The sequence below is a fragment of the Ixodes scapularis genome, unplaced genomic scaffold, assembly GCF_016920785.2.
Source record: "Ixodes scapularis isolate PalLabHiFi unplaced genomic scaffold, ASM1692078v2 PGA_scaffold1__304_contigs__length_218370807, whole genome shotgun sequence".
In the NCBI taxonomy this organism is placed as follows: Eukaryota; Metazoa; Arthropoda; class Arachnida; order Ixodida; family Ixodidae; genus Ixodes; species Ixodes scapularis.
In genome coordinates this window covers 44,889,395-44,916,176 of record NW_024609846.1, presented here as the reverse complement: position 1 = coordinate 44,916,176, position 26,782 = coordinate 44,889,395, and the positions used below count along the sequence as shown (strand labels likewise).

The window sequence follows — 26,782 nt, the reverse complement described above, 5'->3', positions numbered from 1 at the left end:
CTGATATATATATATATATGAAACTAAAAGTAGTGACACTGCTTTTAGTTTGGGGCAACATAAAAGAAATTAGCAACGACTATATCTAAATAAAACACGCTCGGTGTTTTCGCGCTGAAAATATATAGTGACTCATGAGAAGAACTTTTTTTTCTCAGTCTCCCACATTTTGTGATGGGAGCGTTCTAGGCAATGTAATTGTAATTACACTACTTTTATATGGGACGATAGAAGTAAATTCTTGATAAGTACATTTAAATAGAACAAATCTTTGATTTTTTTTTTGTTGTGGAATAATAAAGATATCAATGGCGACGAAAATGTTTTCGTCGGTCCCGCAGTTTGAATTATAGAGGCGTTTTAGGCAATGTGCTTGTAATTATACTTCTTTGAGTTCAGTAAAATGCATATAAATGACTAATGACTTTGTTTAAATAAAAAACGTCTATTTTTCGCGGTGGAATATTGAAGTAACCTGGGCACGGACCATCTTCTTTTCTTAGGACAATAAGACGTGTCGTTTAATAGCAACGAAAGTATTTATCTCAAATCAAATTTTCTTTTAAAAACGGTAAAAAATAAATATTCACATCTGTAAGTTTGGAAACGGCGACACAAACATGACTTTTTCCAAACATCTTTATTACGTCATGAAAACTCAGACATTTTTACCAAACAAGCCAGTGCTGTGCAAGATAGTATATAAGCAAACCGAGCCGTGAGCACATATTTCGGTGCTGCGCACGTAATCCCGTTAAAAATACTTTGATTATTTATGGAATCAATGTAGTCAACGACTTTGTTGAATACAAAGGTGAAGGGGGGTGTTCAAACATTCCAACCTTTCCCGACTAGAAACAACGGCAAAAAAGCAGACACTTCCTGAATATCGTTGTCATCATATGCACTATTTTCCACGTGTGCCCGCTTGTATATAACAGTTTTGTTTGGCACTATCACAGGTCAAAAGACAAAACACCACACACAAGCACTGTATTCCATCTGCCGGGGCCCGGTGTAACAAACAAAAACAGTGCCGCGTTTTTTTAAATGTTACAAACGGCAACTTGGAGAGTTTTGTTTACGGACGAAGCTCCAGTATGCATTTTATTCACTAGTATATCAACGGTCGAAAAAACCGTATATATATTTTTTTTTCTTTTTTTTTTTATGTATTCGGATATAATTCATGTAGCTATACTAAGTGCGACCCCAGTTGACGCTACAATCAGATGCAGCCAATCAGAAAGCACCAAAAGTGCATCGTCAATGTGCCCGTTGCAACGAGGTAGAGTGGCTTATAGCGATAGACTGGTATCCCGTTCACCAGACGAAAGTGACCCCCACTTGGCTGCCGCCATGTTGTACAATTTTGACCCCTAGACACGTGACCGTACCAAATAGTGAGGCTTTTACGGAAAACTGAGCCGAGATTCGTATTGCGATCGCTGTAAAAAGACACGATAAACTATTTTTCGATACTGCTAGCCCCAGAGATCAGTGTCTAGCTCCGATAAAAACACCAACCAAAATACAGCACCGCGGCTGTCGGCATCTAGCGGAGCCATTGCGAAGCTGCCCGAGGTTTTGTCGTAGAAGCACATTTTGAACTTAAAACGAACGAAACGTAACTTATCTCGTCGGTACTGTTATTAAAGATCAATAAGCAATGCTCTGTGCGCGGTATTTCGTTGAAATCTAGACGTAAAACGATAAGGTACGTGTCTAGTGGTTAAAAATGTGCAACATGGCGGCGGCCGGGGGAGGGGGGGGGGGAGGGGGTCCCTTTCAGTTGCCAGTTTATCGTTCTAAGCCCGTCTACCTCGTTGGCTCGTTGCCTTTGTGGGTATGCTAGCTATCACTTACTAAACCAATCACACACATACACAGGAAAAAAAAAACGCGGAATCGCGGCGGATACAGTGTGCTTGATTGGCTACATCGGATGGCGTAGCGCCGGCTGGGGTCGGACCCAGAGTGAAACGCAGTATAGAGATAGAGAGAGATGGAAATTGTCGCGTGATAACGCAAATAGTTTTGTACGGCCTTTTTTTTTAATATTGGCCTGTGGGGGAATATATTGTTGTGTCTAAAATGTTACAGTATTTTTTTTTTTTTTTGGGTGGACTCATTGTTCGTTGGTGCAGTATTGCGAGGGACGATGGGTACGGTACCTTACGATTCGAAGAGAAGGTTCCGTTATAAAAAAAAAAAAAAAAAATAAAGAAGCAAGACACCGAGAGTTCTGAGCTCGATATTGGGAACGACTCGAGGGTCGATGAGTATCTTTGTCGAGACGCTGTGCGAGAGTCTTTTTGCGAGTGCAGCGAACACGTTTTCCTAACTAGCTGTGCAAAGACGACCAACCAGTCTGGCCAGATTATTGCGGTGGTCTTCGGAGTCGTATTACTAGGCAAGATAACTTAATAAACAACAACAACAAACTTTAACGTCAGCATTCTCACGGAGGTATATCTGGGTTACAGTTGCTTCGGGAACGAGTAACACCTAAAACTTCCAATTTAAATAAAGACGCAGCTTCGACTAATGGCTTGTTTGCACCTGGCGCCATCTATCACGTAGCGCAGGTATATGCGCATGTAACTCGACTGAAGTTCTTCCATTATGTGCGAGGTTACATCTTCCTACTGTATATGAGAAATAATTGCCTACAACGTTGTCAGCATTATTTCGAGTCTGCGGCGAAGGAATGATGCCTACAAAATGATAAGAATGTATACGCTGATCGAAAGGGTTCTAGCGCTACCTAAGAGATGGCGCCAGCGTGCCAGTACGTTCTCTGGACGTAAGCTGCAGCACGAAAACGCAACGCACCCAGACGCAGTCAAACGCAAGTATGTATGGGAACCAGCCGAAAGTGTTTTACAATGCGGCCTCAGTTAGTACACGAAATTGAGCGGCATCGTTAAAAGAACGGAGTTTCAACGGTAGGGTGTGCATTATCCGTTAGCGAAACAATAAATGCAGCGTAAAAGGTACAGGAAGGATGGAATACCGTGGACAGCCGCTGTTCTCACTCTTGACCGCTTACAAAGTGTCGTCTTAAGGTCAGGGTTAGACGGGTGTTAGAAAGGAGATATGTTCACTTAGGAGGCAAGAACGTCGGAGCACAAAACATGCATGGAAGACGATTATGCAATCCTTGACTAGGCTGAGCTGGTGAGACCATGACTAGCATGCCAGAATGACTTGGCAGTCGACTTCTACCCTGGCAACGTCTGAGCGCACATTTAACTGACAAGCACACGCAACAACCTGGCGGGGTAGTACTAAAACATGAAAACAGTTTACCCCACACTAGTCTTCTACACCCGTGTGCTACCAGTTTTCATTGGTATGATGCCAATAATGAGCGTCAGTTTTTTTTTTTTAAGTGACACTTTTGTTTAGTCCGGCGGATGCTGTTTTCTATTTATTAATTAACACGCGACGCTTTCCTCGAAGTCTCTTCGGTAGCTTCCTTTTCCTTGCATCTCGCATCAAGCCAGGGCCCATAGGTACGGGGGAAAGTGCATTGGGGTGGATTGTCTGCTAACGCAAACAAGAAACACGTCACTAACCACAAAAGGCTTCAACAACCGTATACATAATATAGTTTATAAAGAGAAGTCAAACCTCCTCATGCGAAAACGTTTTTTTTCCTTCTCGGCCACCTTGCAAAAAATATACTTGCACATCACACGTGGTTGAACACACTGAAGAGAAATAGAAAGAGAAAGCGAGAGAGAGAGAGAGAGCGAGATAGAGAGAAAGAGAGAAAGTGAGAGACAGTGCAGTAAACGTGAGAGGTGTTAACTTATAGCTTTGAAGTTGACTTAGCATGCACGAAGCTTTAAATCGAGGAAGGCACACCTCAAACAATTATCTCGCGTCTGCAGTTCTGGAACATGAGTGGTGTTGAGTGAGTTTGTCATGGTGAACAGAGACGCGAATAATCACGCCAGTGTTGATGGCGCACAGTCGTGGACGTTAGGATATACTCCAATGAAGTGCCGGACCGCCTGCTCCGTTGGGAGTAAATCATAGCGACGCAAAAGCTGTACAGAAAAAAACGAAAAAAAAAAAAAAATCCTGTTTTGGAGGGAATGTTTGGTGGGGTTGAACATACTACCGTGGCGAGTAGTAATAGAGTTTTAGCATACCGTTGCCGTACGGAGCGGCATTGCTACCGGAAGATCGCGCTGCATCTCCGAAGCATAATCTTCAGCGCGCGCAAGAAGCGTTGCTGTGTCGACGGTAGCCTGCGGTAACGCTACGCCGAAAACCACCTAATGTCGTTACAATGCTCCAAGGGCCCGCAGGTGCGCACAACCACACATCCGCGAATGTGCATACACACAACTTGTAGAACAACCATTGAGTGAGTTCGTTCGTGTACTTCACGCGAAGAAACATGATTCACGTTCGAGATTCGGAACAGAAGACATGCGGCTTTCCCATGGAGGATTTCATCAATTTTCAGTATGGTACAGTCAAGTTCTTGGAACGCTGATGTTCAACCACTTAGGGTTGTTTGTTCAATAGCACACCCTCAAGCTCAGTTTATGTTACTGCTGGCAAGAAAAGCTCCTGCATTCAAAAAAGTTACGCCAACCTTCTCTCTAAAAAAAGGGGTGGGGGGGGGGGGGGGGTGACCCTTCTCTCCTTCTTTCCGCTCCCGGATGATGACGCCATTTTTGAGCATGACCGAGCAACATCTCCTAAATAAATTGGCCGTAGTGCTGAATGATCAGTCACTTCGAGAGGTGAACGCAGTGCAGGGATTGGACAAGTGTACTACGTCAACTTTCGGTGGAGACTCGTCTTCCAATCAGCGATGACGGGAGTGTTAGCCGAACGCCCGACGCGGCACTACTTCTTTTCCCTCCCAGCACGCCACGCTCAAACATGGCGTCGTCTGCCGGAAGGGGAGTTATAAATATTTGAGTTCGAGTGCGTTCGAAAGGAGGAAAGCTAACTACAGTGGTTCGCGTTACTTTCAGTATAGAGGGGCTTTACTTGCGAGCTCTCGAATTGGATGGTCGCCATTTGGTTTGTCTGTTATAGCGGTATTCGGCAACGCTAGAAGCGAGTCGGGAGGGCGCACGCTGCAAAGAGTTTCAAGCACTGTACTTCTGCACTGATTGTCTATGTTTGCATTGGTATGGTGCGTCTACGGTGCCAAGCGTACCCCGGGACCTCGTCGAGATTCCCAGTCGCCGTCGACGTAGTAGAAAACGTCTTTTTTGCTTTCTTTTCTTAAATAACATCATCGAGCGTGCCTTCAATGGGAGTCGGGCTTGGTGCACGCTGTGAGTACAGCATGATAACTTGTCACAGATATTTGAACTCGAGGATGAGAGGCGCGGAGACGATGAGTTGGCGTCCACGCCGGCGGGACGCCAGAACAAGCATGCTGTCCTTTGGTCCGACTTATTGCTTCTGGGTGGGAGTGGACCCGCTTGGTTCTATGTGGCTGGCCCCGAACCCTGGAATGACGCGGGCCGATTTGGTTCGCCCGTGGGACTGCAACTTCGGGCAATGCTCCGGCGACTGGTTCTGCGGAAAAGGGGATTACATTTTTATGAAGATGGAACTCTGTACATCAGTACATATATAATCAACGGGGAAAGAAAGGAGAAGAGAAATTCTTGCGAGATTTTATTTTCTTTCGATTATCAGACTCGTTGCACATCGACGGATTAAATAATAACATAGAAAAGAGAACTTGGAGAGGTTTGGAAATATATAGTAGACACATACCAGTCATCGGGTATATTGGGGGTGATGATGATGATGATGATTAACTTTATTCTCAAAAGGGTGGCGCCATGGCCTCATTGGGGCAAGGGGAACATAGGTAAGAAAAGTTTACTTTCGGCGTTGCTCTCCTGTCGAGCGCGTGAACTGCAATAGGGAGAGTATTTACATAATTTTCTTCTGCCCTAAAATGTACAGAATATTTTCTGTCTTTTCTCGGAAGGATATTTGGACGAATGCCGCCACCCGACGAATTTCCTTAGAAGATATGGCCCTCCTTCAGCCATGCGCTTTTTGTTATCAATCCCGCATGCTGCTGGCCGAATGTTCTAACACACACCAGCTCGGAGCACGTGGAGCGAAACCTCGAGCCGCAGAACCCAGGGATCCTGGCTTCCATCCCCATCCCTGCCCGTTTCGATCTGGATGAGCATCACTCCGGCGTGCGGTCACGTAATCACTTCTGCATGGAGCACGTTAAAAACCCCGGGCTAGGGGTGCTGCTGCACTGGCCACATATCTCACCCAGAGCGGATACACGGGACGCCCGTTGGAGCTGACTAATTTCCGGCGTTCAGAACACACGCAATGGTTAATTATCAGGAAGAAGAAACGGCTGGTATGTCCGCGCAGTCTAACGTGTTTTCGACTGGCCGGTATGCGGGTAATGGACACAGGGTCTCACTCACCCTAACCTCTTGCGGCGAGTCAATGCTGAACGAAGACGGTGTCCAGTTCGGCGAGCCTCCGCTGACTGCCCGGGTGGCTCCTGTGCGACGGGACGATGTGCGAGACGAACATGCTGCGGGGCTGCATGGCCATCGGACGCAGCGAGATCTTGGGCGACGGCTGCCTCGGGGAGCCCATGTTGCCGTTGGCGGACGGCACCAGCGGGAACTCGGACGCCGCCGTGGAACTGTGGATGCCGTACAGCAGGTACACGCCCGCACCTGCACGCAGATCATCGTTCGGCTGACGGCCTTCGAACTCCTCTCCTTCAGCACTAAGTTTTTTCCCCTCTAGTTTTCTGTTTCCCCTCTCCCAGTGTTGGGAAGTGCTTTGAGTACGTTGCACTTAAAGTACAAGTAGGACTAGAAAATTTGTACTTACTCGAAGTGAATTCTCCGAGTATGTATTTGTACTTAAAATATTTTTTCTGGTACTTTCCGAGACAAGTAAAACTCCCGACTTTAAAGTACATTCTCCAAATTTCGTATCGGCGAAAGTAAGTTCTTTCGAGGAGTATTCGCCCGTGTTCTTGGCTTTCCCAAAAAGGTCGAGTTAAAACTTTCACAGAACAAATGGCGTATCGTAATGTTAAAATGCGATGTCGTCTTTCGAAACGACGTTCGACCATTCCTCTTAGTGAAGTAGTGGTGTCTGTAAGACCGATACAAATAAGTGCTTTATATGTTGATTCTGTTAAATTGTTCATCAATGAGAGAAAAACAACTCTTTGGCCACATTATTCATATTTGTCTCCATTTCTAAAAATAATTGATGCACTCCCCATTACCCTTGGAGCAATGCGTACCAAGTGCATCATGAAAAATTGTGTTAAAAGTTCTTGAATTTTATTTTGAAAGAAACCTGATCATCCTAAGCTCTATGCACCTCAATAAGTAGGCGTCTTTACAATGAGTGAAACGGTAACTATCTTAATTTTGTGCGATGCGTAGTTTCTACAGGAAGACGTTTGGCCAACGTCGGCTGAAACATCCGTGTAAAACATTGGGGTGCCCACGGTTCTCATTTCTGGAAAAAAGTGAATCGTATGCAGTATTCTCCTAAATAAAGGTTTGGTGTGCAAGGAAGCACAGTAGAAAATGATAAGTCATATTGGGTCCTTAGATGTTTGCAATAGTAAATTTGTGATTCTATGAATAAGGCAGCTTGTACAATAGCAAAATAACAATTTAACCAGGTAGCGCGACTCGTCGGAATGCTTGACGTGTACCAGACGATAGTGGTAACTCGTGGTATCATGGTTAGCGTTCCAGATATTATCTTTTGATTAAATATTTATCTGCAGACCTTAACTCGCTACGCTCTGTATAGGATAAACGCTTTGTGCGGCCGTAGAAAAATCTGTCTACTTGCGCGTGCATGATGACTAATGTCACTGACATGATTGTAAATAGTGCGAGTCATGTACCGCTCTAATCACCTGCCGCTCCGTATCTCTTATCAGCAAGCGGCGTGCCGGTTTGTACGTCTACATAAGCGTTTTGTGTTTCTTAAAATAAACTTGTCATTCACCTCTCGAGACACGAGAGTGCTACAATGAGGAGAACGTCAAGGCGTCCCTTTCGAATGTCCGGTCCCCAGCATGGGCTCGTCGCCTTCCTCCGTGCTTTGGCTGCGTGCGCATGCTCCAAGCTTACGAGCCGCCAAATTGTAATCAAATGTAGGAAGCTCGCGCTGGAGGCGATACAACTGGAAGACCTCCTTGACCTTGTCCTTCCGTCAGGTACTATAGTATGTAACGGGGATGACGATGACAGAGCTTCCTTAAAGGGGCGGTGCAATGATTTTATGATAAAAAGAATTTGCATCTCGTCACTTTTACTTTGTTTATTGTGTCTCGGAGAATAGAGAAAACATCTCGCTCACTAAAAAAATGTCGCGATTCCGCTGCGTAATGGCTAAGCGAAAGTCGAGCTTTTTCCCCCACCTGCAACCACGAGTTGCAGCCGAAGGAACTACGGCGAGGAGATTACGTGACCTCGCTCGGCTCTAAGCTTTAAGCGTCCTCCGAGAAAGCACACGGGAAGCTACTGGGCACTCCGAATGACGTCACTATGAGGGGGACCAGGTGTGACCCTGAAGGCTGGGAGTGAGTTGAGGGTGCCCGAAATGCCAATATTTATCTTTTTTTTAGAGCGCAGCTCTTAGGGGCCCGTTCCCGGCTTGAGCGGCGTCGGCGTAACCAAGGTCACCCCAAGGTCACGTGACCCCCCAAGGTCATCCCAAGGTCACGTGACCCCCCTCCTTCAAGGTCACGTGACCCCCTCCCCGAAGTCATGTGACACCCCCCGGGGTCACGTGACCTCCCCGATGACGTCATCGTCACTGATGACGTCACCGGCATCCGCATCGTCATCATCACTGATGACGTCACCAGTGACGTCACTGATAACGTCCCCGGCATCCGCATCGTCATCATCACTGATGACGTCATCAGTGACGTCACTGATGACGTCACCGGCATCCGCATCGTCATCGTCATCATCACGGATGACGATGACGATGAGGATGCCGGTGACGTCATCATCACTGATGACATCCCCGGCATCCGCATCGTCATCGCCATCATCACTGATGACGTCATCGGAATCCGCATCGTCATCGTCACTGATGACGTCATCAGTGACGTCACTGATGGCATCATCGGCATCGTCACGTGACCCCCAAGGTCACGTGACCCCCCCAGGTCACTTGACCCCCCCCCCCAGTACCCTTCCCTCCTCCTCCTCAAGAGCTGCGCTCTAATTCGGTGTTACAGGGAGTTGTAAACGGCTTTCACTTTTTAGAGCGCAGCTCTTAGGGGCCCGTTTCCAGCCTGAGCGGCGTCGCCGTCGGCGTAACCGGGGGGGGGGGGGTCACGTGACCCCCCCCGAGGTGACGTGACCCCCCCCCCCCCCCCCCGAGGTGACGTGACACCCCCCCCCCCCCCCCCCCCGAGTTCACGTGACTACCCGGAGGTGACGTGACCCCCCTAGTACCCTTCCCTACTCCTCCTCAAGAGCTGCGCTCCAATTCGGCGTTACAGGGATTTGTAAACGGCTTTCATTTTTTACCCGACAACTAGGACACGCAGGCGAAATCGGTTTTCTGTTCTTTACTTCAGAAGTGTCGGAGGGCAACTTCCAGAAATCTTTGACCGAAGTCTGGAAATCGTTGCACCCCCCCTTTAAAGAGGTGATGACACCCCCCAATGCACTTTTTTTCCTTCTTTCTTTTTAAAATTTATTAAACGATTGGACATGATACTTAGAGATCACCTTCAAAAGTTGAAGCCTGGAAACAGCGTGTTTGCAGAGAAAATCAATATTGTCAGAAAGCCTAATTTGAAGTTTCTACGCTTCTCGATAACGTCATAGGTGGTTTAAAGCATTTTTTGCTTATTTTTCTGCTGTCCTTGAACCGGAGCAGCCCGCCGGTTGAAGGAGGGCAGCAGAATTTTAAAACCCGGCGTCGTCGTGCGCTAGCCACGTTCGCAGAAAATATGTTTCATGCATACCATTATTAAATGTTATAAAAATGCAACTTTCCCAACCTCATAACTTCTGCACATTCAAACAGCGATAATGACGCAGCGCGTGATCAGAAAAACGATCGCGAGGAGGTGTCTGGTAGGAGAGGAGGGAGCGCTTCAAAAAAAAAAAAAAAACATTTGTGCGTTAAATATTTTTTTTCGCGTTGAAATGTTATCTTTTTTTCATAGGACAAATTATTTTGAAGCTTTTAAGCAGTAAAAAATACAAATTTCGAGGTATCAGTGCCCTCTTAAACACAAAGGACCCTCACCCAGTGCAACCCAGCAGAGGAACACGAGCCAAGCGGAAACGAGCAGGTCCACCAGCAGACAGATGCTTAGAAAGGCTCCGATGGCCGGTAGCCAGGGCACCATTGGCACCCTGAAGGTCTCGACACCTCCCAGGAGCCCCGCTGCCGCGCCTCCGGGCGTCGCCTGGGGCTGCCTTGAGAGTAGCACCAGGAGACAGGCCACCACAACGGCGCTCACAGTGGACACCACCGCGCACGCCGAGGCCACCGCGTGTCCGTCTAATCTGGACCCGAGCTCCATGGCCGCCGATAAGACGAACAGAGATACGATGATGCCGGCCACGGCTAGGTCCGACCTGCGGGCCGTCACGGACGTCGGGTCCCTCAACGTTCCCCCGTGGACGTCCGTCAGGGCGGCGACGCGGAGTCGCTCACGGTACTCGCGGACGAGGGCGTCGGTGTCCTTGTTGTGGTCGTCCTCTTCCTCTTCTTCCTCTTCGTCCTCGGATGACGAAGACGTTGCGGTCGGCTCGGAACTGGCGTCTTCCTTGGACGGGGACTCTGGCGGTGGTTCGTCGCGGAGGAGGTCGTACGCTGTCCGGCTGGGCGGATGGTAGCGAGCCAGTAGGACGGCGATGCAGACGGCTGCGTTGAGGACGAGCGGGCCGGCCGCCATTAGGCCCAGCAGACGGCGTACGGGAATGACAAGGGCGGCCAGGGATGCCAGGGCTCCGGCGGCAAGGATGGATCCCACGGGGGTACCCGTGCTCGAGGACACCTTGGCGAGGCTCCGGAAGAGCAGACCGTCGGCGGCGAGGGAGCGGACTGCACCGCCTGTCGGGACAAGGTTGACAGAAAGAGGGGGGGGGGGGGGGGGGGGGGGGGTTGATCGTTGAGTAAGGTTCAGTTTCATGTTTCGTCGGTCGAGGACGGGCGTTTGTGTCTACATTGCGCACGACGCGGTATGCAGTGGCTGAAGCAATTTTAGGTATGAGGAGCTTTTAATTTGTGGCTTCGAGCATATTTGCGTACCTTTGAATTGTAATTACGCTATTAGAACAGTTACCTAACTCAAAAAGTATAGTTAATTACCGAACAACATGGCAAGTTATACTTACATTTAGTCATTATACATTATAAAAATATTACGATTATTTTAAAATGCATTTTGTTACCTGACTTGAGGGACACTGCTTTGACATAATTTTTCCGTATTCAAATTTATTTCTTCCTCGTCTAATTGTTTCATTACACAACATTCTACATTCGGCAGGTTATACGCCCTTGTTTCGTCAAGTTTATTAATTATATATATATATATAATATATATATATATATATACCACGGAGACTGTCGAGGTGTCGTTTGCTAAACAGGTAGACTAAAATTACACGCGAAATTCAGTCGCATGTTCGTGAACTACCAAAAGAGGCAGACGCCCGGGGGTTTCGCGTGTATGTTTATCATGTTCATTTGCATAATTTTGTTTTGTAGATAATGAAGTCTAGAAGGTATTGAAGTTTCCTGTTAGTGTCCATGAAACGAGTGCCATTTGAAACAAAATATTGCAAAAGTCACAATATTAATTCAAGTTTTGTCGTAATTGTAGCGCAAAAGTGTAATTGTAACGCAAACGTAGTTGTAAGGTGGACGCAAAAGTATCGGTAATTGTAATGCAAATTTTTTATTTACTGATGCCAAAATGGTAATTAATTCTCAATTTAACAAATTTTAGTCAAGCCTATATATTTAATTTATAGATTACACGAAATAACTTCACCAGGGTAATGACGTTAACGTAACTGAAATACTAACCCAATATAATTTTTATACCTTAATGTGTTTTTTTTTACAAATCATCAAGTACAGCTACTGCTGGTAATACATTTGTAGTTCCTGGTGTAAGGCCATACTTTAGGTATTTTACATTATTTTGTGCACGAATATTTCCAAGGTATCCTACACTTTCTTTTGTGTATGACATCTCTTTAAATAACCTTAAACTTCTTATATGTATGGTCTTCTTTCAAGTTTCCTAACACTTCTTGTACCTATGGCACCTTTTAGGTATCCAATATGCAAAAGTTTACAACGCGTTTCCTAAGTTTACATAACGTGCTGGAAGATACGATAGCGACCAGCTGACAGTGAAACTTGCTGTCACTTCTGAATGCCAGCACGATTACCTACGTCAACTTTTGCTAAGACTAATTGTGAGTCCTTAAAGAGATGCCAAACCGAAATCTGGATTCCACAAAACACGGCGGCAAAAGCGTGCAACGGCATGCTATACAAACACCAAAATATCACTCGTATGCAGCGATATCTCAAACGGATGACCGTATTTTTTTTAAAAAAAAGGAGGCGCATTTGACAGATAATGTTTACGCCTTGTTTCTCCGAGAAGGAGAGGGAACGACCTCACGTCTTCTCCCCCTCGCCTTGAGGGGGCGAAGCGAAGAGAGGAAACGAGATATCTTGAAGTCACGCGCCTCGTCAGCCTCGTTCAATATGGACCTCTTTTTCCAAAAATACGGCCGTCCATTCGAGATATTGCCTTACGAATAGTGTTGTAGGGATTGTAGCGTCCCGCCTACAGCTCCTGCATTCTTTTCTGAAATCCAAATTTCGGTTCACCATCCCTTTAACAATAAATAAGCTTCGCATAAAACATTATTTCACCATGGTTATCAAACTGACACGCAGTTCCTCTGCACGAGGTTCCAAGTCAACATCCGCCTACAGCTCCCCCGAAGTTCCAATTTTAGAAGACAGAGGCATGTTGTGCCCGGTGTAATATTTCATAGGGCGGTGAAAAAAATTAATTAAATCGTCAATCCATTTTCGTGCCCAGGAACAACACTATGTTACAAACACTATGTTACGAGAGTTTCGTCGAGAGGCTCGGCTATATATATATACAGCACAACCATTGACTCGGGTGCGTCTTTACGTTAAACGGTGCAAGCAATAGATGACTGCTCGCCATTTTCAAAAGCCTGAAATCTTAGGTCATAATAGAAGAAAACGTTTTCAATGGCGTACGCTGAGAACGAATATTACCATGTTTTTGGAGCGACAGTGCGCGAAGTATGCACGTTTAAAGTTGACATGTTACGCAGCGTGGACTATCTATAGGTGCAGAGGTTGTTTTTTTTTTCCCCCTCTCAAGATCGTTCATATGACGAGAAGGAATGGATTTTTCGAAATACACGTTGCCTAGAATAATGCTATTTTTATGACGGAAGGTTTTTGTGTGCGCTAATAAAGCGGGCACCTTTCAAGGTTCGTTGCGCATGAAAATATTTTACATGCCGACTGTGCACCAGGTGCGGGCCATGCACGAGGTGCGAACAATGCACGTGGTACGGACTATGCACAGGGTGAAACTATGCATGCACGTGGCGTCAACAAACTAAAAGAAAAAAAAAAACTGTTTTTTTAGCTCAAATTTTTTTTGGCGAACAAATTTTCTTATTTTTCTAACACGGTTCGGACAATGCGCTGGATTTTGCTTGGAAACGTCTATGTACCAACCAAGGAGTGAGCACCCTTGAGACTCTGCACTTTGGTCAGGTGATTAACGAGGAAGTTTCCAATGCCGGACATAATCAGAACGCATATCAACAGTTTGACCTATCACTGGAAGAAGGCGTTCATGTCCTGAGCACAAAACAAGCTGCGTCATTTCTAACGAACGAAGAGGCGTGAGGGTCCTACCCAGGGGTAGCAGGCCGTAGACGGTGAGTCCCGCCAAGGCGACGAGGGAAGCGGCCGCCATCGCTGTTCCGGCCCAGTCCGCCGAGCAGGAGGCCAACATGGCGGCCAGCGGCCTGGGCGCGTCCTGTCGCGCCTGGAGCGTCACCACCACGGCCATGGCGAAGGTGAGGAGAAAGGTGAGCGCCGTGCTCAGACCCACGGCCAGCGGCAGGTCCCGGGACGGCCGAGGGCTCTCCGGAGCGCGGCGCAGAGCCGTGTGCGGGCCGATGAAGGCGTACATGCACAGGGCTGCGCCGGACAGGAGCTGCAGGAAGACGATAGGCAGTGTTCCTAAGGCCCGTTCACAAATTTGCGTTTGCTTGAGGCTGGCTTACACACTTGCGACTGCTTAGGACCGGAGAGGCTTAAAACAGTATTTAATCCTCTTGTTGCTGCTTACGACCGGTTATACGCAGCAGCGTAGCCGGTCGTGAGCAGTCATAGGAGGCTTAAAAGCCGCACGATTTTGAGAAATGGTCGTTTATAACATTGCCAAAGTTTTCCAAGTAAAAACAAACAAAAAAAAAACAAGAGTGGTGCGCGATAAAGACGGTCATGGACATGCGTAGTGTTCAACGGTTACTCGATTGATGGCGCCAGCGTGTCTCTCATCGTAAGGGACTTAAGAGGTTTTAGGGCACACGGTCACTCGTGACGTCAATATGGGACCGTCCTATAATACAAAGCGCCATTACGCCGATGGCGACGCCGCTCAAGCCGGAAACGGGCGCCTAAGAGCTGCGTTCTAAAATTCTGAAATTCACAGGTCTCTTCTCTCGGAGATGCGCAAAACTGCCTTAGAATATGACGATGCATTCTGTATTAAGAAGCAAGAAGAAAGCAAGTGCGTTAGTGCCCCGTCAATGCACCTGACAGATACAAAGTTTTATTTACTAAACGAAGAGCCAAAAAGATGGTATTGATAGTGTGTGTTCGTTTCAATAAACCTTCATTTAAGAGTGCACTTCGTCTTGTCTGCTTCCTTGTCCCTGTTTATTCGGCGTTTTTTGTTTAGAATATGTGACTCTGTACCAAATTGAAGTACGAAAACACGCTCCCCTCTTAGGCAGACAGCTGAAATGCTCTTTACTTAATACGCCTTTCTTGGTTCCGAAACTCTATGGAATTTTCCACCGGTGTGTTACTCTGTTTAACACGAAACGCCTATGCGGGGTGCGCACTCGCACCTTTACCGTTCGTTCTGTGCATCTGCTCCAAAATGACGCCTTAGCGGCTCCAACGTCACACCTCAGCTGTAGCTCTGCTTCAGCTTACGAGTTGCGTAAGTGCGAACAATTTTGTTGTTTATGATTGGTTCAGAGATGATAAAACGCGTATATAAGCGTGATGAACAGCATGTTGGTGCGCTTTCGACGCCGCCTGATTGGTCCCATCAGCTCGCAGAAGTATAAATGCCTCATTCATAAACCCTCTGTGATGCCAGGGTTTCACCTATACGTCACGATGTGACTTGACGCCACGTCATGGGACCACATGAAACCATAACGTCACAGTATCGCGTCGCGTGGGACTGCGACATCGAGACGTCACGAGTACTGCGACGTCACGTGAGACAGACGTCACGTAACCAGGGGATGTGACGTCAGGGCACGTGACATAACAGTGTCACATAACGTCATATTGAACCATTTCAAACGCTGACGACGTCACGTCATGAGCGTGACGTCACTATCGAGGCTACAAGCCACGAACACGAAAGTGCCAAGAGCCATAAATGCTATGGATGTAAGAAAGGAATCAAGGCGGGCTGACCCCCGTGGGTGCGCTGTCACTCATGACCAGCATAGCCAGGCTCCAGTAGTTGCCGGGAGCCGCGGTGGCCCCGACCGACCCCATGGCGACGAAGAAGAGCGCTGCCAGCACGGACACGCCGATGAGCAGCAGGCCGAGCCAGGTGGGCTCCCGGGCGGACAGGAGCCTCGGCGCCGCGGCCAGGGACGCCGCCGTCAGGCCCAGGGCTAGGGCCACGGGGTCGTAGGAGCCGAGCGCCTGCCAGGCCCGGCCCAGGGCCCCGCCGCTCAGCGAGTCGATGGTGCTGCTTTGGAGGCGCGCGACGCAGGCCACCGCGGCGCCCTGGTGGAGCAGGGACAGCCAACCGGCCGAGAAGGCGGCCGCCTCGCCCGCCCACTGGTACAGGCAGGCGTACAGGGAGTCAGGGCAGGGCCGCTGAGAGGTGACCAGCTCGATCAGGCACAGCCCTGCGAGTGAAGAGACCGCCCGTGTTCTTTGGAGGAGCAAATATATACCGTATAACAACAAAATGGTTTATCGACAGCCGCAATCAAACTTCTTTTATTAAAAGCCTTATGTGTCCTATTTCGCGAAAAGGTGTCGGCGTTGTGCCCGAAAGATGGCCATGAAAATAGATCATCAAGCACACGCCGCTCCAGGTTAAAGCGGACGCGCCTCGGAAATAAAACAGAAAGGAAAGCACAGCAATGCAGATGTTTCGCCTCGGAAGCCGTTATGCCGGCGGGGGCGCCGCGCCTGCGCAGTGGGGGAGCGTGCTGTCACCTCCGGACCCGCGGGACTATAATACTTTCGCATTCCTATACACCTTTGCAGTCTTAAGTGTCTTCGGTGTGTTTTTTTTTTTTACAGAAAGAAAAATAGAGAAAAAAAAAATGGTTTTAGGAAGGTTAGTATACAGCCCTGTTACATTAGTATACAGACCACCACATTACTAGTTTTGATAAAAACTTTTTATCAAAACTAGTAATGTGGTGGTCTGTATACTAATGTAACAGGGCTGTATACTAACCTTTCTAAAACCATTTTTTTCTCTATTTTTTTTTAGATTACTTTTTAGATTTTTAGATTACTTTTTATTAAAACGTAATCTAAAATCACTTCAACTTTGGTTATCTGAAATCAGACCACGACATTACTAGTTTTGATAAAAAGTAATCTAAAATCACTTCAACTTTGGTTATCTGAAATCAGACCACGACATTACTAGTTTTGATAAAAAGTAATCTAAGATCACTTCAACTTTGGTTATCTGAAATACCCATTTTAGTTTTCTCTTAGTCTACTTTTCGTTTCTGTGTTGATCTTCAATTATATGACACTTCCTTGCGCGCCAACCCGATCCAGCCGGTAAGTCTAGCATGAACCTACAATTTTTTTGGAAACAAATATGTTTGGGTATGTTTATACAGCCGGAAGTAAGACCCGTGCCACATGGGCAACTCGAATGCCGTTTACAACAAATGACATTCGTGTGATCGGCAAATCAGCTCGCAGTCTGTCGCACGTGGAATGCGCCACGCCCAGAGTGTCGCGCGCTGATTGGCCGTCCGCTCCAATGTCATTCGTTGCAAATGACATTCGAGGTGCCCGTGTGGCACGGGCATTAGTCAGCCGCTATGGACATCTGCTGTCTCAGCTGTATATGATAAATTTAGCCAGTGCAGTACAAACGCTGATTTGGGGTATTTAACGTGCATCACGCAGTAGTGATACAAAACCGCACGCCAGTACGATGAGCATTTAGGTCAAAACGGGCTGGGGCGGCATATCCTAGGTTCTGCAGCGCGAGCTTTCGTTCCACGTGCTCCCAGCTGGAGTGCGCTAGTGTGCGCTATTTGCGGTGCCGAGCTCGCTAGGGGTGCTGCTTCTGTTTTTGTCACTATGGACAGTGCACCTGCTACCCACGCGGTTATGTTTTAATTTTCATAGTGCATAGAAGCTTGGCATTGCACGTGCTTGCACCAGCAGAGGAAGTTGAAGTATCCTCCCTCTGGGTTTTGAAAAATTCCACCAGGCGGTGATACCCCAACTTCTCGCCGTGAATAGACAATTGCAAGCCCGGATTGGTGCCCCCTGAGTGCAAGCACGTACAGCTTACGCGTTAACATAGCTTTGACAAGCTTGAAACTGCACAGGCTTGTCCGCGCGAGCAGAGAAATCGCGGCGGCCAGTGGCCTTGCTTGCAATCGCCATGCTCCGTTTCACTTTAAGTGCGAGCGAGGCCGACGCTCAAACCACGTGCTACAAACTCGAGCACGTGGCCCTGAGCATAGCCTCCTATATACCCACAAAGCCTAGCAGATCGCCACAAGAAGCGGCCGCCGAAACGGAAAAGGTGGAGCGGCAGGAAACGAATGAGAGGAGAGCCACGCGACTGGCGCCCCGCTGCGGCGAGACGCCGAAACACACTTTGCCGAGCGAACAAGTGTGTTTCGCGTCCTCGCCGCTGCAAAAGCTGTGCGCTGACGTCAAGGTTTCCCGAGAAATGGCTCTTTGATGCTCTGTGCTACCAGATACTCGCGCTCCAAATCTGCGACCGGGCATTCTATGGTTACGTCGTCGAATCGCCAGGCTTTGTGAGTGTAGAGGAGGCTATGCCCTGAGCAATGCTTGCACTGCACGAGAGCGCGTACTTGACAGGGATGCCTAAAGCCTGGAGCCAACGCTACTAGAACTACTCAGTTGAGAAGCTGCCATACAGCCTCCTTTGAAAAGGTCCATGGCTTCAATCCGTACTCCAGAACCGATCGCAACGCCGCCATTCCCCCGGCAGCGGCCACTCCGGGAACTGCACGTCTGCATCTGTCGGTTCAAGTCGAGTCGCGCAATGGCCGGTGGCGCCATCTCGCATTGCCATTTCGCAGTACCAATATAAATAAACTTTAATGTTTTGACTAGTCACTAGTGAAAGGCGCTGATATCCTATTTAGTTTGGTCTCGGTCGATGGGAGGTTTTTAAGAGTGAGTTTCCCAACTGAGTGTTTAGTAACGTTTCCCGAAGCTCACTCGTGTAGCTTCTGCCAATAGACCGATCTCACCAGCCAGTTTGTCGGCGGCACCGCTGCTGCAAGGCACCGAGGGAACTTTAGTATATATGTATGTGCGACAACCTCGCTGGAGCTCTGCGCGTGAGAACACAGCAGCCTGTCTCCTGTGAACTATAGGTTATGGTGGCGTCACGCATGCGTTGAACGCTTTGTGAGATAGACAGGTCTATTGATTCTGCTACGATCATTCACTTGGCCACCGATCCTACATTTTTTCGGCAATATCATTAAGCCAGCATCATTAAGCTTGGTTAACCTCTTCGTCTTTTGAATAGACCCATTTTTTTCTCTCTCTGGTGGCAGAGTAAACTCGGTTAATTATTCAGTTACAATACATACCCCACTGAAGGAAATTATTAACGCATCCAGCAAACACCCCGCAGAAGTGAGAGTACCTCGTCCTAGAACAAATTATGGGCTTCAAATGTTACAGCATACATTGCCAACATTACTGAACTTTTTAAGAGACCACCATGTCTGTCTTGATGCACTAAATAAGAAAACAATACGCACAATATTCACTTCTAACTTTTAAACTTTTTTCTCCTGCATAGAACTGCCTGTTTTGTTTTTTCGCCTTTAAAATGTTTCTATTAACGTTTCCTGCCTGCCGATCTGCCGATAGGGGGCAGGGGCTTTGTCAAGCTGCACATTTTGCAGCTTTTTTCCCTGTCTCCGTCACCCATATGTAAAAATGGGAGTAAATAAAATGAATTGAATAAGTATCACAGGTTTATAAGCCCATGGAAAGCCACTAGATTTTGTTCTTCTGAGATCAGTTTTCATTCGCAGTGGAGAACGCTTGACTAATTACATGTTTTTAACTCTCTTATCAATCTGTCCCGATTCAAAGTACGCTGTAATATACCTTCCGCAAGAGTCTACTTCCCAAGGATGCATTTTATTTCATAAAATTGCGAAATTAGTATGCTTTTAGGTAACTGTTTTTTGCCGGAAAAGCCTTTCAGCTGCGAAAGTAAAACAAGCGAAATCGGCGACAGGGTGCACGTGTTAACCAACGTTATTAGAACAACTCAGTCTCGGTGAACTAGAGGAGGAATAGTGAGATCAGGCACCGACGCGCGCCATGCATTATGAGAATGTCCTGGAAGGACGCAGCTGTGCTGCGGCTTTTCGGCAGCACGAACTGGCTCCCGTTCAGACTTTTCACCCGTAATTTCTGTCACTTATGTCGATTTAAGTGCAATGCCCAATCGATTACGGCGACGACGATGACGACAACGCCAGTAGCGCAGCAAATGCTATGCGATGCATGCGCGTAAACAGCTCATGCTTTAGTGGCGCCCTCTCACGCCGTCGACACGATGTGCGTTAGCCGTGACCGCTCGCTGAACTCACTACCCATCCTCTAGCTCACTCTAACTCAGTTGGGAAACTGCCATAGAGCCTCCTTTGAAAAATTAGCGCCGATCCGTACTCGACAATTGAATTAAAAGCGATCGCAACGCCGCCATTAGTCCCTCAGTGGCCGCTCCGGGAACTGCAAGGCTGCACGTACTGGTTGAGGTTGAGTCACTCAAATGCCGGTGGCGCCATGTCGCAATGCCATTTCGCAGTAGCTACATAAATCAACTTTCATGTTTTGACTCGTCGCTAAAGGGGGGCTTTGTCATCGTATTTAGTTTGGTCTCGGTGAACGCGAGCGGTTCGTGTTTCAAGGGTGAGTTTCCCAACTGAGTGTTTTAGTAACGTTGGTGTTAACTGTGCTCTGCACATGGTTGTGCGACTGTTTTTAAACTTTATCGTACACTGCAGCTCATCGCACGCTTTTCCAATGTTTGAGGCTAGCTCGCACTATGCGGGGATGTAGGTGCGCTGCCCAGCTTGCTGAAAACGACCGCCTAAATCTGTTATAAAGTTCTAGAGTCAAAACAAACCATAACATCGAGGTTTTTTTTTTTTTAAACCTCGCAACAAAAAACAATATTAAAACGTCCTGCACTATTCCTCTGTACAATAACAATTCAAGAGATGCCAACCTACTTTATTGCGTCCGCCCGAAACGTCGTGTATACCTTCCTGTCCACGTATATTTTCGAGAAGCACAACCATATTATTTGCAATTTCGTGTTTTGGCGTCTCACGCATGTTCACATTATTAGAACTCCTCTGGTGAATTGCGATTGGAGTCCTGCAGACCTGTTTGAGGGGAAAATATATGGCAGTTTCCTTTGTTTGGGTGACATACGTTAAATGCATTTTTCAGTTTTCACTGATAATTTATCAGTGAACCCTCCATGTTCATGTAGGCGAAATATTAAGCTGTGTCTTTTTTTCTTGGACAACCATCTGCTTTACTTAAAGGAGCACTCAAGTGTATTCTGAGATCGTCTATTTATTGTAGTAACTCAATCTACGGCCACTGGGCATCCTAAAAAAACCAGAAATTACATTCAAGCGCGGCCGATTTCCCTATTAAAAATCAAATTAAAAATCGTGTTCGCCTCTTCCCCTTTTCTGCGCCATGGCGCAGAACACCAGGGGGTGCCACCGGACGGGAAGGCAGCAGGGGAAGACACGCGACAGCCGATCACGAATGATACGGTTTCCCGCGGACTCAATTTTCGAATACGCGCGCACTCGAAAAATCAGTTCGCCGAGAAGACCTCACTCGTGATAAACTGTCGAGTACGCTCTCCTTCTGCCTTGACGTCCGGTGGCTCCCCCTGGTGTTCTGCGCCATGGCGCGGAAAGAGCGGCGCCGCACGATCTTTGATTGAATTTTTAATAGGGAAATCGGCCGCTCTTCAGTGTGATTACGGGTTTTTTAGGATGCTTAGAGACCGTAGTTCGAGTTGCGACAAGAAATAGACGATCTCAGAATTCACTTGAGTGCTCATTTAAATAAAAGACACGTCAACTTCATAGTTTAATTAAAATACTCCCTTATGCAATACCCTCTCTCCCAGGGTTCCAGGTATCACATAGATAGAGCAACCGTAAGCTATATATAAAAATGGCAATTCTCTGATAATGACTTATGAGGCATTGATTGCACCTTTGTTCATAGACAAAAGTTAACGAAGGCGGCGGTCACGACTTCATTGTTATGCAAGGTGCTTTCACTTCTTTCTCTTTCTTTCACATGAGCTCTTTCGTAACGCTTAAATTTCGACGTCTACAGGTCAACGCTCGTATTCTTGGTTGTACAAGAAGTTAAACCCGGTATACGTTGTTCAAGGATTCACCTGGAGGGTGGAAGGTTAAACGTAAAACAATGACGATCCATTGTTTGTCGCAAACAGTCAGTGTCCCATATTGCGACCGTGCTTATTGCGGTCTAAATGTCGCACATAGAAACTAATTTTTACTTATTAAGTCGGAACTACTGAGCAGGTGAAAACCTCGCGCCACGGCAGGTATTTTAATTAAAGGGGTCGCTAAAGGGCTTTTTGCGCAAGTTTTGCCGTTTGTCATTTTATCACAAAATATAATAAAATAAGGAACCAGACAAAGCCAGATTTATCCATTTGACACATCCTTTGAAGTTACCGCTGTGAAGACGTTTAAGATGTTGCCATTACTTATACAACAAATTCTTCTCGGAAGAAAAGAAGGAGGTAATGTGAAAAAAATAAATAAAAGGACCTAGTTTGTCACGCGAAGGGCGCCGACGATGCGTGTCCGGCCTGTGCCCCGAAAGCCGGACTTGCAAACGTGTATAACACGTCTGTAAGTCCGGCTTGAGGGCGCAGCCATCTTGCTTGGCTGGGCTGCGCTTGGACGCGTCATAATCCGATTACGGAGCCCTCGCTAAGGCGTAGTAATCGGATTGTGGCCGCACCCAAGCGCACCCCATTGAGCAAGATAGCGGCGCCCTGAGACCGGATTTGCGAACGTGTATAGGGATCCTTACCAGACCACGAAAACAGACATGTCTACACTTTAAGAAATATAGAGTGTTTACTTTCAAGCCGAGCACTTGGGAGAACCGATCGCTGCAATCTACGTGGCGGATATTTAGACTATATCCGGACCGCAAGTTCGTCTGCTTCTTTTGCAGGGGTTGTCATGACGTCAGAACGCCGAGTTTTGATCGGTTTTGATTGAAGAATAGTAGGTAGACCTCAAAGTTGAGGTCTACCCACTATTCTGCAATAAAAGCCAATCAGAGTTCGGCCTTCTGACGTCACCATAACCCCTGCAAAAAAAGCAGACGAAATTGGGCTCTGCATAAAAGAAAAGTGTGTGCTGTTACGATTAGCATGGCGTTCCACCATGGTCAGCGTTACAGCGCAGACTATGCTTCGTTTCAGCTTAAGTCCAGACGCTGCCGATGCTACAAGCGCGAACATATGGCCCTGAACAGTGTTTGCACTGCACGACCGCGCGTGCTCGGCAGGGACGCTGAAAGCCTAGAGCTCGCGATCGTAGCATCGGCTGCGTCTTTACTTAAGCCGAACGAAGTATAGGAATAGAAAACTATAGAAAATAAAGACACGTATTTAGACTATATTATTCCGGTAGGCGTGCGCTACGCGACAATGTTAGCGCGAACACGACTTCGACGCTTTTTCGCATTTTACTTGCGAAGGGTACTGGCGGGCATCAAAATTTGCCACTTGGGTTAATAGACGCAACTGAGCACTCCTTACCACTATAGTAGCTTTGGTGACGGCCCTTTAGTACTAAGGGAAAAGGAAAAGAAAATCCGACGATGGCTTGTTCGCGCTAACTGTGTTTCAGAGTGTACATTAGACAGTTTTAGTGGACCGTACGCTATAGCTTTGCGTACGCAAGGAGATTGCGGGTCGTGAGTGCGCATGCGCAGAACGCAATAGAAGGTCTAGCGTATTGCGTACGCACGCAAAGCTGGGGATTTTGCGTTGCTGGCTAGCGGGACTTGCGGGACGCTCTCGAGAGATCTCGGAGCCAACGAGAGCGCCAGTTTCAAGATGGCGGTTGCCTTGACTGGCGCAGCAAGGGCGACGTGGTGTTTTCCAAGTTCTGTGTTACGTGAAATTGCGTGGTGTTCAGCTCGGCGATTCTTTCTGAAACCTACCGCGGTCGAATCAGATCGCCCTGCAGCTGAAGGAGCGCACAGTGGAAATGTTCGCCGCTCGCAGTGTGCGTTGACGCTGCGATCTGCTCAACGCTAAGCCTATTCCCCTAGTTCATCGCCGACGGACGAACGACTCTAAAAGAAATCGCCGAAGTTTTCGCTATGCACTGGACATCAGGATCATGAATTTCATTCCGCGATAGCATTGATAAAAGGTGCCGTTTCCACGGGACGGCTGACGGAGGCTCCGTGATCGAATTTGGCTACGCACTCGTACTCGTAGCCTCTGTACCCCGCAGAAAAGCGCGCTTGACAAGGCAGCTGTGGCTTGGTTTAACCTGAAATAAAATGATTGGACACTTTTTCTTTTTCAATATTCCTTTTCAGGAGCATGGTTGCGCTATAAGCACGCGGAATTCTACGGCTCTAGCAAATTTAACCAAGATCATGCGCGGTGTTCACTCGAAAACGTAACGGACAACTAAATTCGGTCCGAGCAGGTCATTTTTAGCGAAGGCTATACTATTGCGTATTGCGTACGTAAGATCCAGCAACGCTATACTAAAACTGTCTATTGTCTTGAAATTGTGGTGATGACACGGTGCATCGCTGTCGAACTGGAGTGCCGTATAGTAGTACGCATGGCCAATAGATTTGGATGGTATCTTTTATTAAACTGGAAGTCAAGAAAAAGATATCAATCGAAGAAAGTTAGCTCGAAACAAGAGACACGCTTGTTTCAGATGTTGCGCCAGTCGTAGAGCTGCGTGGCTGACCGCATCTGGTAGAGCAGGAGCTTGAGCTGCTCCAGAGTGTCGTTGTAGAACTCGCTGAGGTGCGGCCGCCTCCGAATGAGCTCCATGACCCAGCTCATGTTCTCGTCCATGTTCTTGAGGATGTGGTGGGGCCAGAAGCGGATGTCGCTCATACCCAGCCTCCCCGGCTCGTAGTTGACCACCGTCGAGAAGTAGCAGTCCAGCTCGAGCTTGAGCATCACGTAGCGCTTAAAAGAAGCCTCCAAGAGCTGCGTCACCTCAGGTAGGTCGCGGGGAACGCGATCCCGCATATGGGTGATCATGAACTGTCCCTCGGTATAGTACGAATACATGAAGTCCTTGAACTCGGCCAGGGAGGAGAAGGGCGAGCCCATGTTGTCGTGCGGGGAGACGAACCCGATGAAGGGCTTGCTCTTGGACGTCTCGCGCTTGTTGGAGTCACTGAGCAGGCTGTCGTACATGTCCTTGGGCGTTCCTTGGGGCATCACTGCCTCGCGGAAATGGGTCCGCTTGAGGCCCGCATTGGGCAGGCTGCCCCCGCCGTCACTGCGACTTTCCTGACCCAGTGGCACGGGGCTGCTCGTCAAGGATCTGGTCGCCATGTCCTTCTCCTCGGTGCTTAGACCAGTGCCTCCTATATGGGAGGCGCTGCTTAGGCTCGTCAACCCGTCCCCTAGGCTCGTCTTTCTTCTCTTCAACCATTCGAATCTGGCAGTGACGTAAGGGCGCGTGAGCGGAAAGACGGCAAGGCCTCACGCCCCACTATGGCGACTGATGTGATATCAGTGCAAGCCATAGAAACACTGCGCTCCTCGTGTCTTCGGCTTCGCTCGCACTTATGGTGCAAAAGAGCCTTGAGTACATCTTGAGTACATATGAAATATAACCTGGAGTTCACGTTAAAGACCCCAGGCTAGTGGTCGTATTGAACTGGCTCAATTTCTCATATACATCTGAGACGCCAGACGCCCATTTAGGCTGACTAACATCCGGCTGTGTAAACATACGCACAAGACAATTACAGTTGTAAACAGTGATTTTAAGTACAAAGATGGCTGAGCTGTCGTCACTCCGAAACATCCAGATAGCATACTTCGTGGGTCTAAGTAGCCCCACTTGCAGAATAGACCTTTCGCAATACCAAAGCGATCCTAGCGGCGTAATGGCGTGTACAGCATCTTGGGAACCCATTGGACACCAAATTTCGGTTTCCATTGGCCAACTCTACTTCACGACATCGCGTCAAGACCAGATTAACTGCTCACATTTTCAAGTATGCCACTTTCTCTAAATTTGTAATGCTGTAGGCGTTGCCTACCGATACAGGAAGAGTGCGTGAGCACGTATATTCGGGCTCCCATTGTGCCGGAGTTTGTGCGCAAGTAAACACAGGACGAAGATGGCGAACGGAATATGAAGTATACTTGGCCGGTCGTCCTGATTCATCGGCTTCTTAATTCCCCAAGCTTCTTAAATTATCAGTGAGCAGAGAGGGTAATGCTGTACTCTGGAGTGGTAGCCGGGCAGCCAGACAGGTATGGGACACGGCAGGCCATACTCATACTCCCTCGCTAAGCCTACACTCTAAAAAACGTCTGTGCGTCTACTTTCACGCACAATATTAGGGCAACCAATCAGCGCAACTTACGGAGGCAGCTCAGCGAATGGTTGTTCCAAAACGTCTGTTTAGACCAAAAAACGCTGACTGAGTTGTGACATTAAGCAATGCAAGCGTGACGTTTTGCATTGCTTAATGTCACAACTCAGACAGCGTTTTTTGGTCTAAACACATGTTTCGGCATTGTCATTCGCTGAGCTGCCTCCGTAAGTTGCGCTGATTGGCTTTCCAAGTTTTGTGCGTGAAAGTAGACGCACAGACTTTTTTTAGAGTGAGTGTTCTTTTGACGCCGTCTGATTTTTTCCATCAACTCAAAGCCTCGACTGCGTCTGGGACCATAAATGACTTTTCAGCTCCTTCCGAATGAAGACCCCAATTAATCTTCAATGTTCATAGAACCCGCAGCAGGAATTCATTTTTGTTTTATTGCCTCCAGTTTTGCACAGAAAAAAAAGATGAAAACTCACGTCTGCTTTTCTCCTCGACTCGATCGAACTCGGTCACCAACATGTCAAAT

General features: G+C 47.6%; 2 protein-coding genes across 2 annotated transcripts; both read right to left on the bottom strand.

Moving 5' to 3' along the window:
- Window positions 1–651: 651 nt before the first annotated feature.
- LOC8053670 (cationic amino acid transporter 2) lies at window positions 652–16,241 on the bottom strand. Its single transcript, XM_029977056.4, has 5 exons — window positions 15,802–16,241; window positions 13,990–14,293; window positions 10,291–11,103; window positions 6,450–6,710; window positions 652–5,559 (listed from the first exon to the last, which is right to left on the bottom strand). The coding sequence occupies exons 1-4, from the start codon at window positions 15,883–15,885 to the stop codon at window positions 6,469–6,471; spliced, it is 1,443 nt and encodes a 480-aa protein (XP_029832916.2). The 5' UTR covers window positions 15,886–16,241; the 3' UTR covers window positions 652–5,559; window positions 6,450–6,468.
- Window positions 16,242–24,610: 8,369 nt separating this feature from the next.
- LOC121046643 lies at window positions 24,611–25,249 on the bottom strand. The gene has a single exon (XM_040501115.1). The coding sequence runs from the start codon at window positions 25,247–25,249 to the stop codon at window positions 24,611–24,613; it is 639 nt and encodes a 212-aa protein (XP_040357049.1).
- Between the last annotated feature and the right edge of the window lie 1,533 nt (window positions 25,250–26,782).